General features: G+C 57.5%; 1 protein-coding gene across 6 annotated transcripts in view; it reads right to left on the reverse strand.

Annotated features, from left to right (window-relative positions):
- PPFIA4 (PTPRF interacting protein alpha 4) overlaps window positions 1-18,837 on the reverse strand; it is a 53,223-nt gene that overhangs the window by 25,373 nt on the left and 9,013 nt on the right. For all 6 annotated transcript variants that reach the window (XM_062624887.1, XM_062624886.1, XM_062624885.1 and 3 more), the window contains exon 2: window positions 4,956-5,741. In XM_062624887.1, coding sequence (XP_062480871.1) covers window positions 4,956-5,192 — 237 coding nt within the window. In that variant the 5' untranslated portion in view covers window positions 5,193-5,741. The remainder of the gene's footprint in view (window positions 1-4,955; window positions 5,742-18,837) is intronic.

Raw genomic sequence — 18,837 nt, forward strand, 5'->3', positions numbered from 1 at the left:
AGCCCCTCTCCATCACCCTATGCTCCTGCCCAACCCTACCCCATCGGGCTGCTCCCCTCTGAGCCCTCCATCCCAGCAGGAATTGCTGGTCAGATCCTGGGCTGAGTGCCCCAGCAAGGCTCATAAGCTCTCAAACTAAGCAGGGACACCTATAAACGGATTAGAAAGTGAAGGAGAGGTGCTTAATCTTCAGTCAAAGGATGGATGCTGAGACACAGCCCCGGAAGCCCTCAGGAAGCCCAGCAGCCTGGGAAGGGGCTCATTTGGATTAGAACCACCCAAAGCACAGGGCTGGGATCAGCCCCAAGCCCTGGGACAAGGGGGAGCAGGGGGGAGGGAGCCGGGATGGAAACCTGGAGCACCACAGCAGGGTACTGAAATGGAGTGTTGTGGCCCAGGGCTTGGATCTTCCGGCAGCACCAGGCATGTTTGGTGCCTTCCTCCTTTGGGGGGTTCGGGGTCTTCCCCCTGGGCTGCATCAGTGAGGAAGGCACAGGGAAGAGCTCGAGTTAGGCCAGAAGCAGCTACATAGAGATGGCTGGGAAAGCAAGGAGAGGTTTAGGAAGCTCAGGGGAGAAGGCTCAGAGCTTGAAAAAGCTGAAGTGCAAAAGTGCTCAGCCCAGAGCCGTCTCCTGCCTCCAAAGCAAGGAAAATTCCCCTGTTTGTGGCAGGAGCGCGGCTGCTCCAACACACCTGAGCCTTGGGAACAAGGTGCCTCCAGCTGCAGGATTAATGGCATTGCATAGAATCATGGACTCACAGAACGGGTTGGGCTGGAAAGGACCTTAGCATCATCCAGCTCCAACCCCTGCCACGGCCAGGGACCCCTTCCACTAGAGCAGCTTGCTCCAAGCCCCTGTGTCCAACCTGGCCTTGAACACTGCCAGGGATGCTGCAGCCAGAGAAGAGCTTCTGCCTCAGATCCAAGCTGAACTTGACCTGTTTCAGTTGGAACCCATCACCCCTTGTCCTATCACTGCAGTCCCTGATGAAGAGTCCCTGCCCAGCATCCTTGTAGCCCCCTTCAGACACTGGAAGCTGCTCTGAGGTCTCCACACAGCTTCTCTTCTCCAGCCTGAACAGCCCCAGTGTTCTCAGCCTGGCTCCATACAGGAGCTGCTCCAGCCCTGAGCATCCTCGTGGCCTCCTCTGGACTTGCTCCAAGGTTTTAAAGCCCCTGATAGGAATGATTGCTCCTGCAGGTGATGGAGGGGACATGGAGGGGACATGGAAGGATGCCCACGATGGGAAAGCAGCAGCTGGAGCCGCAGCATCTCTCTGTCCATGTTGGGAACTGGCAGAGCCACCACCCCAACTCCTTCTCGTGTCCCAGGAGAGGTGCAGGATTATGGGAAAGCCCGAAAGCACAGCAGAGGGGATAAACACAACCCCTGTGTGCAGCATGGGATTACAGAGACTAAATCCCACTGGGTAAAGCCAGGGCTTCAACCATCACCCACCCTCAGCAGCAGGCAGGGCAGTGGTGCGTCCTGGACCTCCTGGCTACAGCACTGTGACTGCAGCAGAGCTGGGGTCCTCCCCTCTCCATATGCAGCCAGGATGTGTATTTCCATGCGGGATTACTCGGGGAGGAGCATTGTACAGCCGAGGAACCCAGCATCTCAGTGCCCTGATCTTGTCGGAGCAAGACCTGAACCACCAGATCCCTCCAGCCCTGCCCAAAATCTTGAGGGCTCTCACCCAGGGACTGGTTTCCCCCCGCCTGGGGCTGCTGAGGGGCCTCTTTTCACACTGCTTGTAGCAAGCGTTACCTCCCGATGTTAACTCTGAAATGCCCCATCCCTGCTCAAGGCCAGGCTGGAGCACCCTGCTCTAGTGGAAGGCGTCCCTGCAACCCCAAGAGGCAGCAGAGGGGCTGTGAAGGAAGAACCATCAACAGCCCCTGTGAAATGTGGGAGCCCGTTGTCCCCTTGGCAGAGCTGGGGACAGGGACTCCTGCCAAACCCCCAAGCCCTGCAGGACAGGAGGGATGCAGCACATCTGGATACACCTGGAGCTCTGCATGTTAGGGGGCCTATAAGGATGCTGGGGAGGGACTCTTCATCAGGGACTGGAGTGACAGGACAAGGGGTAACAGGTTCAAACTGAAACAGGGGAAGTTTAGATTGGATCTAAGGAGGAAGTTCTTTACTGTGAGGGTGCTGAGGCACTGGAATGGGTTGCCCAGGGGAGCTGTGAATGCTCCATCCCTGGCAGTGTTCAAGGCCAGGTTGGACAGAGCCCTGGGTGCCATGGTTTAGTGTGAGGTGTCCCTGGCCATGGCAGGGGGTTGGAACTGGATGATCTTCAGGTCCTTTCCAACCCAAACCATTCTGGGATTCTACGATTCTATGTCTCATCCCTGGGTGCCACCTACCCCCAGGAGGGCAGAGCAGTGTCCAAGCTGGTGGCCAGGCAGAAGGGAGCTAGAAGCAATGCCAGGGCCGCAGGGTGCTGCTGAGAGCACCCAGAGCCAGGGCTTGGTCCTCAACCGCATCCCCCCTGCACAAGCGGGGAGGGCAGAGGGATTGGAGCCAAGAGCTTTCAGCTCGATTAAGTTGCGTCCAGCGCTCCCCCATGAATCATGTAAGAAGCATTAAGGCAGCTTAGGCTCCCTGGGAAATCGTTCTGGAGTTCTGCCTTTTAGGGACTGAGGGATGCTCAGGGGAGATGGCTTGGCCACGTAGCAACCAAGCCCCACAAGGGCAAGACAGGAGCATCCCTGGAGCATCCCTGCCTGCCCCAAGCAGGGCTTCACCCCAGAGCACATTTCCTGCCTGCCCCATCGATAGCTTTGGCAGCACTCTGGATCCTGTGCCCTGAAAGGATGCAGAGTGCCACATCCCCCAACCACCATCCACCCCAACATCCCCAGGCAGCTCATCCCCCCCCCACCTTGGCTCTTCAGTGACATGGGGAAAGGCTGTTGTGGCCACTGACAAGAACAGGTGCCCAATCTGCCCCCAAAATAGGGTTTTTACAAGCAAACCAGCTTGAATCCCACCCCAATGGGGTCTGACACGCTGCTCCTGGGTAAAAGGGCTCACAGATGAGGAAGAAGATGGGACAGACCCTTGGAATGCCCCCGCGCAGTGCCCTGGGGAAGAGACCCGCCGCATCCCCCTTACCTGGTACATGCACATGCTGGGGTTAATCCCATTGGGCAGGTGAGCACCTGTGGGTTTGCTCCCCGGGTTCATTCCAAGCCCTCATCTCCCATGAGGGCAGCCGGTGGGCACTGGGTGCTGCCGTGCCCGGGCAGCCTGGGCAGGGACAGGCAGCAGGAGCTCCGGGACATTCCCCATGTGCAGCCTGCCCTGCTCACATCCCTACATCCCTCGCTGTGGTGCTGGAAGCGGAGGCATCCAAGGGGATGGAGGGTGTCACCGAGCCCCTTGGTGCTGATGCAGGAGCACTGCACAAGGAACTGTTCCTTGTGCACAGGAGCACTGCACATCCCTTTGCTGGAGCAGGGATGGAGACTAAATCCGTGCGGTCCCTTAATCCCAGGCACTGTGCGGGGCGGGCGGCGGGCGCTCGGCGTGACCTGGGCTGCTCTCTCCAGTGTGAACAGGCAACAGAGGCAGGAGCAGAGGGGATGTGAGCCCCCAGCACATGGGAGGTGGTGGTGGTGGCCCTGCCTGCACCCAGCACTTGGGTGCGTCTCAGCACATCTCTGGGGACAGGGAGCAGCTCCTCCATGGGGAAGCTCTGGTGGGGTTTTTGCTTTCAGCAGCCTGGGCAGGGATGGGATTAATGAACAGATTAATGATCAGAACATTGGGGTGCTCAGCCTGGAGAAGAGAAGCTGCATGGAGACCTCAGAGCAGCTTCCAGTGTCTGAAGGGGGCTACAAGGATGCTGGAGAGGACTCTTCATCAGGGACTGGAGTGATAGGACAAGGGGTGATGGGTTCAAACTGAAACAGGGGAAGTTCAGGTGGGATCTAAGGCAGAAGCTCTTCCCTGTGAGGGTGCTGAGGCGCTGGCACAGGGTGCCCAGAGAAGCTGTGGCTGCCCCATCCCTGGCAGTGTTCAAGGCCAGGTTGGACACAGGGGCTTGGAGCAAGCTGCTCTATGGAAGGGGTCCCTGCCCGTGGCAGGGGTTGGAGCTGGAGGAGCTTTAGGGTCCCTTCCAACCCAACCCATTCTGTGAGTCCATGATTCTATGATTCTAGGAGCAGCCCCGCTCCGTGCATGGACACAGGGGCTGCCTTCCTCCAGAACTGTGTCCCCAGTCCAGGGCAGAGGAGGGACGTGAGAGCTGGCCAGACACCACCCCAGGCTCTGTCCTGGCTTGTGCCACCAGTTTTGATCCATTCATTGTCCCCTGTCTCCTTAGGGTACCCCAAACCCCAGCATCAGGCAAGGAGGATCCAAAGTGTCAGCACTGGCACAGTCAGAGCAGATACAAACGTTCAAAGCCTCCTGTTTCCGCTTCTCCCCACATCACACCCACAATGGGGTAGTGCAAAACCCCCCCAGATCCTGCCTCCCCCATGCCTGGGCCCTGGGATACCATGTGCTGCCCCACAGGACTCCACAGGGAAGCTGGGGAGCTCAGACCCACCCTGCACAGCCCTGTGAGGCTGATCCATCTCATCCTCTTCCAACCTCAGCATCCCCAGTGGGTGAGCACGGGCTCTGCATTTGCCTCCTGGCACCCTAGGATGCCCTCGGGAATGTTTTTCCCCTTCTCCATATCCATTCCCTGTGGTCCCCCACCTCCCTGCATGGCCACACAGACCAAGGAGGGGGACCAGTGTCCAAGGTGGCCGCAGCTTGGCCTGGGGGAACCCATGGGCATCATTCCCATTGCCACGAGGCGCACCACATCCAGCAGCATCCCCGCTCCCACGCCAGCTCCACCTTCCTGGAGCTAAAAACCACATCCAAGCCTCCGACTGCCACGGGGATGATGCCGGCTCCTGCTCATCCCCAGCGCCAGCCCCTTACCTGGGGGAGCGCGGAGTTGAGCTGCCTCTGGAGCTGGTCCCGCTCGCGCAGGGTCTCCTGCAGGCGGCTCTGGGTGACAGCGAGCGTCTCGCGGGTCTCCCGCAGCGTGTCCAGCAGCTTGTCCCTCTCGTCCAGCATGTTCACCATGAGCTGCTCGAAGTCAGCATCCGCCTCGGAGCCCTGCGGGGGCCCCAGAGGGTCCCCCTCGCTGATGGTGGGCATCACCTCGCACATCATGGCGGGGCAAGGGTGGGAGGGGTGAGGGTCCTCGAGGTGAGGTGGGTGCTGGGGGCCGTTGAGCTCCGCGGCCCCGATCACGTAGCTACGGGCTCCTGTGGGTCAGGGGAGCCAGCACGGGAAGGGGCAATGGGGTGGTGAAGGTGGGGGGGATCCCCCATCCCTTCTTCTTGGGTGCTAAGCAGAAGCTGGCATCACTCCGGCGGGGATGGGGCGACGTCCTTGGCGCCAACAGGGTCCTTGCAGTCTTAAATCCCCCCGTTTGGCTGCTTGTCACTGCCAGGGTCCCTCGTGTCACCTCTCTGATGCCTCTTGGAGGGGCTGCAGCATCAGTGAGCCACGGAGGTGTTCAGAGGGGGACAAAGCCACCCTTGAGGATCCATCCCGATGGGAAGCCCAAGCTGGCAGCAGCACAGGGAGGGTCTGGGGGATCTCTGGGCTGCCTGGGCATGCTGAAGAGAAGTCCAGGGATGGTGGCTGCTCTCCCCGAGGCTGAGATGGTCACTGCTGATGCAGGAACGTGTCTTCGCTTGATATCTCCATAGTGACCTACAGAGAGGGGACAGAGATCAGATCCCTCCTGCTGCCCCCAGGGCACCTGCCCAGCACCCTTTGTGTGTCCTTGCTCCCCAGCAAACCCCAAAGGGCTGCAATAGGTGGGCTCAGCACCCATAGGAATGGGCACTCATAGATGTGCCACCCTGCGCCCATGTGGTCACTACGCTGCATCCAGGATGGTACCAAGCTGCAAGGAACAGCCTGATGGGGACTTCTATTGATGGGTGAGCTTCAGCCCACTGCAGCTGCACGAGGGTCCCCAGCAGCAAGGGTTGTGCTGCTGTCACCCAAGCACCTTGGGGACCTGCCCACCCCTCACCACTGCCTTGGCCAGGCTTTGTCTGCAAGGGGACAAAAACCATGGGCAGGACTGGAGCTGAGCAGCAAAACACGAAGTGACAAACTCAATCTAATGCTGCTTCTGGGGAGCCTGCCTTAAGCTTTTAAATCTTTACAACAGACATAATGCTTGAGGATCTGAAGGGGGCCTATAGGGATGCTGGAGAGGGACTGTTCATCAGGGGCTGCAGTGGGACAACAAGGGGGAATGGGATCAAACTCAAACAGGGGAGATTTAGTTTCCAGTGCCTAAAGGGGCTGCAGGAAAGCTGGCGAGGGGCTTGGGACAAGGGATGTAGGGACAGGCCAAGGGGAATGGCTTTAACCTGCCAGAGGGGAGACTGAGCTGAGCTCTTAGGCAGAAGCTCTTCCCTGTGAGGGTGCTGAGGCGCTGGCACAGGGTGCCCAGAGAAGCTGTGGCTGCCCCATCCCTGGCAGTGTTCAAGGCCAGGTTGGACACAGGGGCTTGGAGCAAGCTGCTCTAGTGGAAGGTGTCCCTGCCCGTGGCAGGGGCTGGAGCTGGAGGAGCTTTAAGGTCCCTTCAAGCCCAAACCAGGCTGGGGTTCTATGATACAAGGTTAAGTTTGAACATCCTCGCATCACTCCCCTTTAAACCAATGTACGCACACAGACAAAAAGGACCCACGTGCTGCCATGGGCCGGATCAGCCCGTTCTGGCCCTTCGGGCTGGAACAAAAGCTCGTGTCTCAAAGAGCTCGGCAGCACAGTGGGGCCCTTCTGCCCCGTTCAAAGGAGAAGGAGGTACTGCTGTGCACAGCAGCCATGCAGACACCCGCTGCCGGGGCCAGGGGAACCACGGCTCCGGTCTTGGGCTGACATTGGCTCCTCAGTTGATGGGAAGTTTGACACAAAAACCCCTCTAAAAACAGAGGAGCTCTGGCAAAAGCATCAACCCCTTGATGTGCATCCAGTGTGGTACAGAGAGCCGGCCCTGGTGTGCCAGAGACATGGGACAGGGATGTCTCACACATGGCTGTCCCTCCTCCTCCCCCTGTAGGGATTTAAGTCACATCCCTCAAGAGGGATAAAACCTGTCAGGGGTGTGTTAATGCTGTCCTGAACCCTTGAGGCTTGTTCATGCTCTTTCCCGGCTGCTGGGACATGGCTGACGAGGAGAACCATGTACTGAGGACATCCCATCCCCACAGCATCCCTGCAAACAGGAGGCTGGTGGAGGAAAAGGCATAGAGTGAGCGACCGTCCCAGCCCTTGGGTTGAGTTGGACATGAGCTTCATCGCCATAACTAAGCAGGGAAAGTGCTTCCCAGTCCTCCTTCCCTGAATGAGCATCCCCAGTGGTACCCACACAGAAGCATGGCCACGCTTCCCAGAGGGCAGATGCCCCAGGCTCTAGGGGCTGAGAAGAGCAGGAATCAGGCTCACCCCAGGGCTAAGCCTTGTTAATTGGGTGCAAAACCCAAATGAGGTGACTCTGTCTGTGCCTCTGCTGTGAGATGAGTGTGGAGAACGCCGCAGAAAGCCCTCGAGCGTGATGTGAATGGTGAAACCAGCCACGGGGCTCCCTCCCACCCCAGCTGCTGGCAGGTACCTGCATGAATTATCAGGTGAATTAAGACATATCAATCAAGGCACGGAGAGAAGAGCCCTGCCAGCACTCAGAGGGGGGGAATGCTGCAGGGAATGGCATAAATCTGATGGCAGAAATGATGGGAGGGAAAGGAGAGACTCACCATGAGGAGCCTCTGTGATTCTGGACTCACAGGGAGCAGGAGGAGGCCCGGATTTACCCATCCATCACCCAAGGGGTAATTTGCTTTTTGCTTGCCCCCCAGCTGAGCTGGTGCAGGGGTGGTTGGGGGGCTTTGGGTAAGCCCATGTGCTATTTTGCTTCCCTGGAACCCACCCCTGTACACTGTTGTATTCTGTTACATCTGCTGTGCTTGTGAAGAGAGACTGGTGGTGATAAGCACAGCACAACACCTGCGCCTGGGGAGGGTGATAACAGGATCACAGGGACCTTGCAGAGCATCAACGCTGGTCCAGGACGGACTCATTCCATCTCACTGGTCCCCAAACCATCTGTGCTCTGTGCTCCTCAGCATACTTATCAGAGATGATACAGCACAAAACTGACCCCCCAGGATAAGGCAATGCTTAGTGACTCAAAGCAACGCCAAACCCCAAGCCCCAGAAGCAGCCTGGCTAATGGGCTCCCCAGTGTCAGGGCAGTGAAAAGGTTTTATTCCTGATACCGAGTGAGGACGCCAGGCCCAGGCTGGGTTTGATACCTGCTGTCTCCAAGCCTTTTGGAGCGGGAAGCGTGTTGGGTGAGCAAGAGGCAATGCAAGGACACTCACACGTAGAGCAACATCCAGGCATGCAGGGGTGCGCACAGGAGCAGGGATGTGCCTGGGAGCAGGGATGTGCCTGGGAGCAGGGATGTGCCCAGGAGCAGGGATGTGCCCAGGAGCAGGGATGTTCAGAGGAGCAGGGATGAGCACGGGAGCAGGGATGAGCACAGGAGCAGGGATGTGCCTGGGAGCAGGAATGTGCACGGGAGCAGGGATGTGCACAGGAGCAGGGATGTGCACAGGAGCACAGATGAGCACAGGAGCAGGGATGTGCCTGGGAGCAGGGATGTGCCTGGGAGCAGGGATGTGCACGGGAGCAGGGATGTGCAGAGGAGCAGGGATGTGCACAGGAGCAGGGATGTGCCCAGGATCAGGGATGCAAACAGCAGGGATGAGCACAGGAGCAGGGATGTGCCCAGGATCAGGGATGCAAACAGGAGCAGGGATGAGCCCGGGATGCACACTGGAGCACAGATATTCACAGAAGCACAGATGTGCACGGGAGCAGGGATGCGCATGGGAGCAGGGATGTGCCCAGGAGCAGGGATGTTCACAGGAGCAGGGATGCTCATGGGAGCAGGGATGTGCCCGGGAGCAGGGATGTGCGTGGAAGCAGGGATGTTCACAGGAGCAGGGATATGCACAGGAGCAGGGATGTGCGCAGGAGCAGGGACGTGCACGGGAGCAGGGATGTGCATGGTGTCGGGATGTGCATGGTGTCAGGATGTGCAGGAAGCTCCCCTTGCCAGGAGCAGCCCCTCACTGAGGCACCCCCTCAAACCATGGGATTCTCTCCATCCTCCACAAGCACCAGCAGATCCCCACATTCCACACAGCCATTCCCAGCTGGGGGGGTGCAGACACAAGCTGCCATCCCCACATAGCAAAGCTCAGCATCTCTTAGGCAGACCTGCACGTCCAGCCGGGCCCTTTGAAGCACCTCGGGGCTATCAGCGCGGATCACAGCCCAAACACATCACCCACTGCACTTCAGCAGCAGCGAGGGCAGAGGGGCCTGAGCTTGCTCACATTTAGCAGCCAAACGCTGCCTGTGAATCCCAACCCCTTCAAGTGCATGTGGTAAAACCCCGGAAATGCTGCTGCTGGGGCTTCGAGGGCCTGAAGTGATGGGATAATCACTGGGTAGAGAGTGGGGATGTGAGGAGACAGCTGGGGAGCTCAGCAAACAGACGCCGCGCGGCTCCAGCCCTTTGCTGGGTATTTTTAGTGCCGCGGGGCTGCCAGGCACAGCCTTGCTGGAAGCAGGTTTGCTGCCAGGGAAAACGTGTTGGTTTCCCTATTGCCCCTCCATCATTGTCCATCCGTCCGTGTGTCCCCCCCCCCCAAATGATGCTCTCCCCGCTCTTTGGGCTGCAAACCAGCGCAGTCACACGCTGCCTGCTTGGAGAGGCTGGTTCCCAATGGCAGTGCCCAGACATGGAGCAGCTCATGGAGAGCAGAGGGAGGGGGGGTTTGCCCTTGAGCTGGTTCTTTGCTCGCACAGCTCCGGAGGCAGGCAGGCTGCCCATGGGATGCTGGGTCCCCAGGAGCACCCTGCCTTTCCCCTTCTAGCACAGCCAGCGTTGACCCCCATACAAACCCTCCTGTGCGCCGAGGCAGAGGCAGGCGTGTGTTTTATCTCTGAACAGCTCCACTCTCATCTCAGCCCTGACAAGAGACAGAATAAAGCCCCGTGTGTCAGTGAGATCCTCACCCCGGCAGGCAGCTGGCAAAGAGGTTTAACACGCACCTTGGAGGCAACAAGCTGGCGGAGATTGATCATCCCATAAAAACGTCACTTTGATCTTTTCCATGCCTGGAAAATCCCCGTCAGCCCAAGCTGGCCTCTGAGAGCAGCGCAGGCAGGGTGGCAGAGCCCACACCGGTACCCGGGATGCAGCTCAGCAGCATGAGGACGGCTTCTCCTCCACCAATGCGGCCAAACAGGGTCCCAGCACTGACCCCTTCCCAGCCAGGCCAAGAGGAATCACAGCATCCCAGGCTGGGTTGGGTTGGAAGGGACCTTAAAGCTCCTCCAGCTCCAACCCCTGCCACAGGCAGGGATCCCTTCCACTAGAGCAGCTTGCTCCAAGCCCCTGTGTCCAACCTGCCCTTGAGCACTGCCAGGGATGGGGCAGCCACAGCTTCTCTGGGAAGAAGAGACCAGGAAGATCCAGTTTCCCATGGGGCCCATATGGTGATGGTACCTTTGCATTCCCTCACGCAGCCCTGCTGCTGGCAGGGGACCGCACAGATGGTGCCAGGGGCAGCCCGTGGCCAGGACACCCAGGGATAAGAAGGGAAATGAGGAATTCTGGCCAGGAATAAGGTGCCAGTTTTTAGCAGCACGGGAGTAAGCTCACACACAAAGAGGTGAGATGGATCCGCAGTGGGAGAGGCATCGCTGCGGAGAGCTGTGCTATGGATGTGCATCTCCACACCGGAGGAGAGGTGCAGGGGTGCCTCCTCTCCTGTCCAAGCCTGGGAAGTCACCTGAGGTCCCCACACCTGCAGCAACGTGTCCTTTGCTTCCCCAGGGACAATGCCCAACTTGCTCCATGCTGGAGATGCAAGATAAGACCCTTGGGAATCATCTCCAGGTTTTGGACCAGTGTAGAGGTGACAGGGAAGCACCTAAAGCATGGGGACAGAGGACACTGCAGGCAGTAAGAGACAACTGCTCTTTAACAGGCACATTCCTGCCCCAAAGCCTTGCTCCCAAACCAAAACCTCTCCTCAGCACTTTCTTGCTCCAAGCCGGAGCAGGAACCAGGAGGAAAAGTGTCCAGATCTGGCTGTTTCTTTGCAGGGAGAAGTGTTAGTATTCCACTGGTATTTTTACTTCCCAGTGGGAGGGAGGCATTACACACCACTTCCAGTGGGTATTTTCAGAAAGCCACCTGCTCCTCACCATTGTGCACAAACACAATGGTTCTGCAGCAAAAAACTCGTCAGACAAGGAGCCAAAATCTCTGCTGGGTCCTTGGGGTGCCCAGTGCAGAGGATGGAGAACATCCCTGCAGGGGATGGCACCTCACCCCGGTCACGTACACCGCTTAACAGCACCACGGCACCCCTTGGAGCGTGTTGGATCAGTTCTTTCATGGTGTCTGACTCAGTTTCCCTGTGTTCCAACATGGGCTGTGTCCTCACCTGATCCCAGAGGAAGGGGTAACCTCGATGTATTGCAGGCGGAATGTGGCACATGAAGGTAGTACTGGGATAAAGACACGGCAACCCGCAAGCCTCCTGCCTTTGTGCAGATGACAGACGGAAAGAGCCTTGGAGGGGCTCCAAAGGGGATGATCCCTTTGACAAGTGAGATCCCAAAGCGTGGCCAAGACACTCAGCAAGGCCAGGCTCATCTTCGAGCTCCAGCAACAGCCAAAAACACAACCAAGGGGAGAGAGGACAACGGGTCTGGAGGTGCTGCTGAACCCCTGAGGATCCCAGTGCGGGCAGGAGCTCACATGGAAGCCACACAAGGGCGTGCAGCCACTATAAGAAGGCCACAGGCTGGATCTCACCCTGCTAAAGCCCTGCCCCGGCAGGCAGAAGGGGTTACCCCAAACCAGTAGAAACACAATCCCCCCAGTCCTGTCACCTGCCCCCAGCGTGGATTCCCACAGAGATCCAACAGCATCACTGGAAGGACGGGACTGCCACAGAAACACTGGTGCCTTCAATGGGTGAGCAATGGGAAACCACTTCATGCCAGGAGCCAGCCTCCCTGGAAGGGAGGAGAAGGAGGTGCCTGGTGCATCACCCCGAGCTCACATCCCTCTTCCAGGATGTGGCCTGCACTCGAATCCAGCCACAGACACACGGAGGAGTGTTAACAGCAACTGACACGACACCAAAAAGCCACAATCTGGTTCCAATCGTTTCCTCTTTCAATAGCTGGTCCATTGGCCATCCCTGTGCATGCACGTGGCTGTTTCATCCCTATTACTACAACCTTGCAACCAAACTTACGTTCTTGGCTCTGTTGGCATAAAACCTTTCACTTCTGCTTCATACCAGCTTAGTTTAAAGAAGCAGCAGAGGAAAACGCAATTGCCAGAGCTCTTCTGGAAGCAGCATGTCGAGATGAACCAGCCCTACATGAATCTGCCATCCCTGGAGACATCCCAGGCCAGGCTGGATGTAGTTCTGGGCAACCTGCTCTAGTTGAACATGTCCCTGCTCCTTGCAGGTTGCACTAGATGAGCTTTGAAGCCCCCTTCCAACCCAAACTACGCTATGATTCTATTCTATGTGCTCACCTATGAAGGTGAGCACTGGGATCCCAGCACTGGGGCTGGGTGGATGCAGAGGGAACAAGGCGAGGGGAAGCAGCCTACAACCATGGGGGGACACCATGTGCTTATCCCAGAGGTGGCATCACTGTAAGAGTCCCCTCTCCTTTGGGCAAGTGAGGCTCGGTGCCTCGGTCTCCCCGCTGCCAGGGCAGGGACTCGAGGGGTGGCCGGTGATTCTCTGTGAGGTTTTGCCACAGGCACCTCCCTCCCACCCCCGGGACACTGCTGAGGAGTTATTTACTGCATCCGGGGCCTCCTCCCCGCTGCCAAACCAGCCCCTGCCCTGCTTTAGTCACCCACCCGAGCACTCGCGGGTGCTAATTTATGCAGCGACGGGGGAAGAGGCACCAGCTGAAATCACAGAATCCCAGAGTCGGGTTGGGAGGGACCTTAAAGCTCCTCCAGCTCCAACCCCTGCCACAGGCAGGGACCCCTTCCACTAGAGCAGCTTGCTCCAAGCCCCTGTGTCCAACCTGGCCTTGAACACTGCCAGGGATGGGGCAGCCACAGCTTCTCTGGGCACCCTGTGCCAGGATTTTACCACTCATGCTCTAGCCCATGCTACTACCATGCCCACTCAGTGACCCTGGTACCCATCCTGCTTGCCACAGTCCCCACAGTGCCTACTCAGCACTGCCTTCATCCTTGTTCCTCTGCAACAACACCCGAGCTAGGGATGCTCAGCACCGTGCTGGCTGAACACAGAGACTGGCCAGAGGGAGCACAATGCCACAGCACCCAATCTAGGGATGCTCAGCATCATGCTGGCTGAACACAGAGACTGGCCAGAGGGAATCCACTGCCCCAGCACCCGATCTAGGGATGCTCAGCACCATGCTGGCTGAACACAGAGACTGGCCAGAGGGAGCACAATGCCACAGCACCCGATCTAGGGATGCTCAGCACCATGCTGGCTGAACACAGAGACTGGCCAGAGGGAGCACAATGCCACAGCACCCGATCTAGGGATGCTCAGCATCATGCTGGCTGAACACAGAGACTGGCCAGAGGGAATCCACTGCCCCAGCACCCGATCTAGGGATGCTCAGCATCATGCTGGCTGAACAGAGAGACTGCCCAGAGGGAATCCACTGCCCCAGCACTCTTCAGCTGGTTTGAGGGGTTTGAAACCACGGTGCAAGGTTCAATGTGAGGTAACTAACACAGAGTTACCCCAGAACATGTGGCCAGTGTCGCTGCTTGCAGGAGCCGAGCGGCACCAGAGCTCATTTACTGTCACAAAAAGCAGCCTGGGCTTTAGTTCAGCTCAATTTCCAGCTTGCTCCCTCTTAAAATGTCAGCTCTGTGCAGCCAGGCTAACGCAGCGAGCGTGTCCCTGCCAGCAGCCCCCAGTGCAGCCCCAGCCCTGGGAGCTTTGCCCTTGTCTCCACTGAGCTTCCCCAGCCATGCCCAGCTCACCCAAGAAGACCTTTGTGTTGATGGCCCCAAGCACGCCATCATCATCATGAGCCTGGCCCCTGTTTCCATCCATCACTCCTAATGAGCACCCAAGAAGCATCAATCCCCTTTACTGCCATGGGCACAGAGCCTCGACACAGCACTCCGCAATCCCCAGCCCAGCACTTGGAGGACCTCCTGCACACGCTGAGCTGGGACAAGTGGGAACTATGCTTCCAGCTCAGCAGGCTCATGGGTGCGTGAGTGGCTGGAGGAGATGCAGGGGGGTGGGTCCCATCCTGGTCCCTCTGAGCAGTGCTCCTTTGGGCACTCCAAAACATGGTGTCGTGGTTTAAGCCCAGTCAGCCACGCAGCTCACTCGCTCCCCGCCGCCTTCCTCCCCCTGCTTCCAGGGGATGGGGAGGAGAACTGGAAGAATGGAACTCTCACGGGTTGAGATAAGAACAGTCCAGTAACTAAGGTATAACACAAATCACTGCTGCTGCCACCAAGAACCATAATGATAAGGGAAATAACAAGGGAAGACACCCGCCGACCAATACCCAGCCCAACCGAGCAGTGATTTCACCCTTCTGGGTAACTGCTCCCAGTTTCTATACTGGGCATGACGTGCTGTGGTATGGAATACCTCTTTGGTCAGTTTGGGTCAGGTGTCCTGCCTCTGCTTCCTCCCGGCTTCCCCTCCTCCCTGGCAGAGCATGAGGCTCACAAAGTCCTTGGCCAGACTAAACATTTGAGCAGTAACTAAAACCATTGGTGTTATCAGCACTGTTCCCAGGCTGAAAGTTGAAAACACAGCACTGCACCAGCTACTGAGAAGGAGAAAAATGTCTGCTACTGCTGAACCCAGGACATCCTGTCACTGCACAACCCTGTAAAAAGGTCCCTCTCCAGATTTCTTGTAGGTCCTGCTTAGGTTGGGCTTAGTCAGGTCTCCGTGGAGCCTTCTCTTCTCCACGCTGAACACCCCCAGCTCTCTCAGCCTGTCATCATTAGCCCCTTAGAGCATCTTTGTGACCCTCCATAAGCCCATCATTGTAGGATCATAAGAGAACAGAGGTTGGAAGGGACCCCAGCTCCCCCAGCCTCTCCCCACAGGCACCCTGCTCCAGTCCCTACCTGTCCTGAGGGCCCGTTGCCAAACCCACTCCTGCTTGCCAATAGCGTTCCTGAACTGGGGATCTGAAACCTGCATGGAGGATTCCAGAGCATCCCTTCCCTTGTTCTCCTGTTCATACAGCCCCCGATGCTGCTGTCCTCTCTTGCTGCCAGGGCGCCCGCTGCCTCCTGTCCAGCTCCTGCCCACCCAGACCTTTCCCATGGACTGCTCCCAGCCAGGCAGTCCCAGCCTGGGCCATTGCAGGCCAGTCCTTTGCAGGGACCTCTGTGTCACCTGCTCAGGACACCCTGAGAGCTCCGCAGCCCCCCCATGCCATCCCATCTCCCCACACCAACACAACAGCCCTGGCCCTTGGGCTCCCCAAGAGCTCTTCCTGCTCCAGGCGCAGAGCAGCCATCCCAGGGAACTCCTGGTGCTGTCTCCATTGAGTACATGCACCAATTTATCCCAAACAGTTTTGGAAGGGGCCTGGTTTGGACAGCTCAAGCCCTTCCCTGCCCAAATACAGTGATTCAAGGCCAGCTCCTCTGCAACGATGCTTCCTGCTGGGTTCCACCTTGCTACCACCCATGGTAGGACCTTCAGTCTAAGGAGACAGAGCAGGAACACCTCCCTGACACACAAAACCACCCAGTGCAGAAGCATAAAAGGATGGAGTTTGCCCTGGATGCAGCATCCTGAAAATGGGAGCTGGGATTTTTATGCATTGCCCTTTGCAGAGAGGTTGGCCCTGCTGAAGGCCATGGTGGGCTTCAGGCTTGACTGGCTTGGGGCAAAGCATTCACCTTGGGGTATGGATGTTAACAGCCACCCTTTAGATGTGCCATCATCGTGGCCTAGCACAAAGTGCTGCCTGAAGACCCCTTCTCCCCTCCAACATCACAACCACACCTCCCAGTCATCATCTTTCAGCTCAGCAGAGGCACCTCCATCCATGTGGACCTGCTCAGAGCTGACAGCCCAGGATAACCCAAGGGCTGGGCTCACCTCCAGCAATGCACTGCATCCTTACAGGTGATGCAGAGCACAAAACCTCTCCCACCCCAGATGTGGAGTCAACCTGAACAAGACTCATCTCCCCCTACAGCCAAAGCCACCTTTCCCCCAGGCACTGGGTCCCTGTGGCACCTTTATAGGTCCAAACCCCTCCATGCATAAAGGGGGCATAGATACGAGCCCACCTTGCTCCTAGATCTCAAGGGATTTCCAAAGAGCCAAGCCTGAAGGTTCAAAGAAGGTAAGGACTAAATCTTCCAGAGATGTGGAAGAACCTAATTCCTGATGCCCAAGAACCAAATATCTTCCCAGATTGAGTCTCACCATCTCCTCTGTCCTTAGCAAAGCACATGGCCATCTTTTAGCTGTGTCAGCTCAGGGGAAGAGGGGACAGGAGAAGACAAGAGGATTTCTGGGTCAGTCTTGTCTCATGAGGGGGAGCAGAAGGGTTTGCTGCTGGGACTGGGGCTCTGAAAAGCAATTACACATGGAGCCATCCCCATGGACTGTGCCCAGAGCCCGAATCAGCCTGGGCTTGGCTTTTAATTACCCCCGATTCGGTGCCTGTTCCCCACGTCCCTCCAGACAAGGATTTAATTATTACAGACACGGCTTCCCATCAGCAGCTTCCTCAGTGGATTGCTCAGCTTGGAGCTCCTCAGTCCCATCCCTCCCACCGCCAGTGGAGGAGAGGGCTGGAGAGAACAAAACCCTTCCTGCACCCAGCTCCTGCGCAGCAGCCGCTGCCAAGCCCTTCTCTTGCCTTCATCCTTGTCTCACACGAGGAAGCCCAGCTTGAAAACACACCCCAAACACTGCATCATTGAATCACAGGTTGGAAGGGACCCATAAGGATCAAGTCATAGAATCACAGAATTAAATCGAGCCTCCTTAGCCAGCAGACCATGAATAGGTGGAGAGGCCAAGCAAGGTGAAAGGGATGCACCATGAGCTGGGACACGGAGCCACTGCTGGGTTTGCCTCCCCATAGTGAGATCTCATGTTTGGGCATCCCCTGGGAGAAGGGAGCCCGTGGGGACCTGGTGAGGACCCCACTCACTGCTAGGCTACGAGTGCCCTTGTGCTCTCTGCAGGGTTGGTGCCACCTTCCTGGGTTGGGAAGGTCAACAAGGGAGAGGGGAGGGCTGGTGCGTGGTGGGACCAGGCAGAAAACCAAGCATGGCTCTCTACGGCAAGCCCCATGTCCTCCTCCAGGCGTGGGACCAGGCAGGGGCCATGCTGAGGTCCAGCAAGGCTCCAGGTCTGAGGGCCAAAGGCGGACAAGAGAACAGAACAGGAGGGCCAAAAGAGACACCAGATGTCCCTGCAAAGAGAAGGGCATGGCGCAGCGAGCAGGAGACCTTCAGAGTGCAGCTCTACAACACAACCTGGTGCCAAGGAGCAGCAGCTCATGGGCAGAAAAGCCAAGTCCCAGCTGAACTGCCAAGCAGAGAGGTTGCTTCCACACTGCAAGAGCTGGGCAGAGCATCTCCATGCTGCAGGGCTTGAGCAAACCCTCCTCCCCAGCGTGGCACGATCCCTCTCCCCATGCAAGGCTGGGAAAGGAGGGCACGTCTCATGAGAGACCTCATCCCGTGGTGCAAAGGGCAATGAGCTCCAAGGACATGCCAAGAAGTGCTTTGGTCCTTTTCCACCGATGCATTTGAACTACTGAGGGCACACTGTGCTTCTCCCAGGCCTCCCAAGATTTCCCTTGGGCCGGTATAATCATAAAACTATGGAATGGTTTATGTTGGAAGGGACCTTAAAGCTCCCCCAGCCCCAACCCCTGCCACGGGCAGGGACCCCTTCCATACAGCAGCTTGCTCCAAGCCCCTGTGTCCAACCTGGCCTTGAACACTGCCAGGGATGGGGCAGCCCCAGCTTCTCTGGGGTCCACCCCAGAGACACCAATACAGGAGTGAGCAGAGGGAGAGTAAAAGCTGTGATGACACAAGCCCTTTAGTGTCATTTCCTTAAGAAACCAGGCTAGAGAGGAGAGTGGAAGCGACACACAAGAGAAAGAGAATGATTTTCATTAACCTAATCAAACCTCCTGGAATATGATAAGAGAGGCAATAACAGACACCTCCCCTCTGGCCAAGGACAAAGAAAGGCTTCCTGGTTAGGGAAAAGAGGAAGAAAATTGGAGTCGAAGAAAGGAAATTGCTAAAAAAATGGCTAAAATGCCAGATGTTATTAAAAAGCCTTCACCTACAGAGAAATAATGACCGATGGGAACAGGGATATGATGGGGGAAGCGAAACATCTGGAGAACAAGCGGGATGGGGAGCAAGCACCTGAATACGGCCCTGCTCACCGCAGTGCCCACAGGTGTGGCTGACTCCTGCAGTGACCTGTGAGATGCTTGGGGTGCTTAGAGGCACCAGCAGCCCCTGGGTATCCCCCCTTAACCCCAGTCCAGCGAGCCCCATAGGAGCTGTGGTGAAATGCTTTCATATTCTGAGTGCCTGGAGAGGGTGCTGAGGCGCTGGCACAGGGTGCCCAGAGAAGCTGTGGCTGCCCCATCCCTGGCAGTGTTCAAGGCCAGCTTGGACACAGGGGCTTGGAGCAAGCTG

This window comes from Pezoporus occidentalis, unplaced genomic scaffold (genome assembly GCF_034315485.1).
Source record: "Pezoporus occidentalis ecotype Australia unplaced genomic scaffold, CSIRO_AGI_Poc_V1 ctg274, whole genome shotgun sequence".
Classification (NCBI taxonomy): domain Eukaryota; kingdom Metazoa; phylum Chordata; class Aves; order Psittaciformes; family Psittacidae; genus Pezoporus; species Pezoporus occidentalis.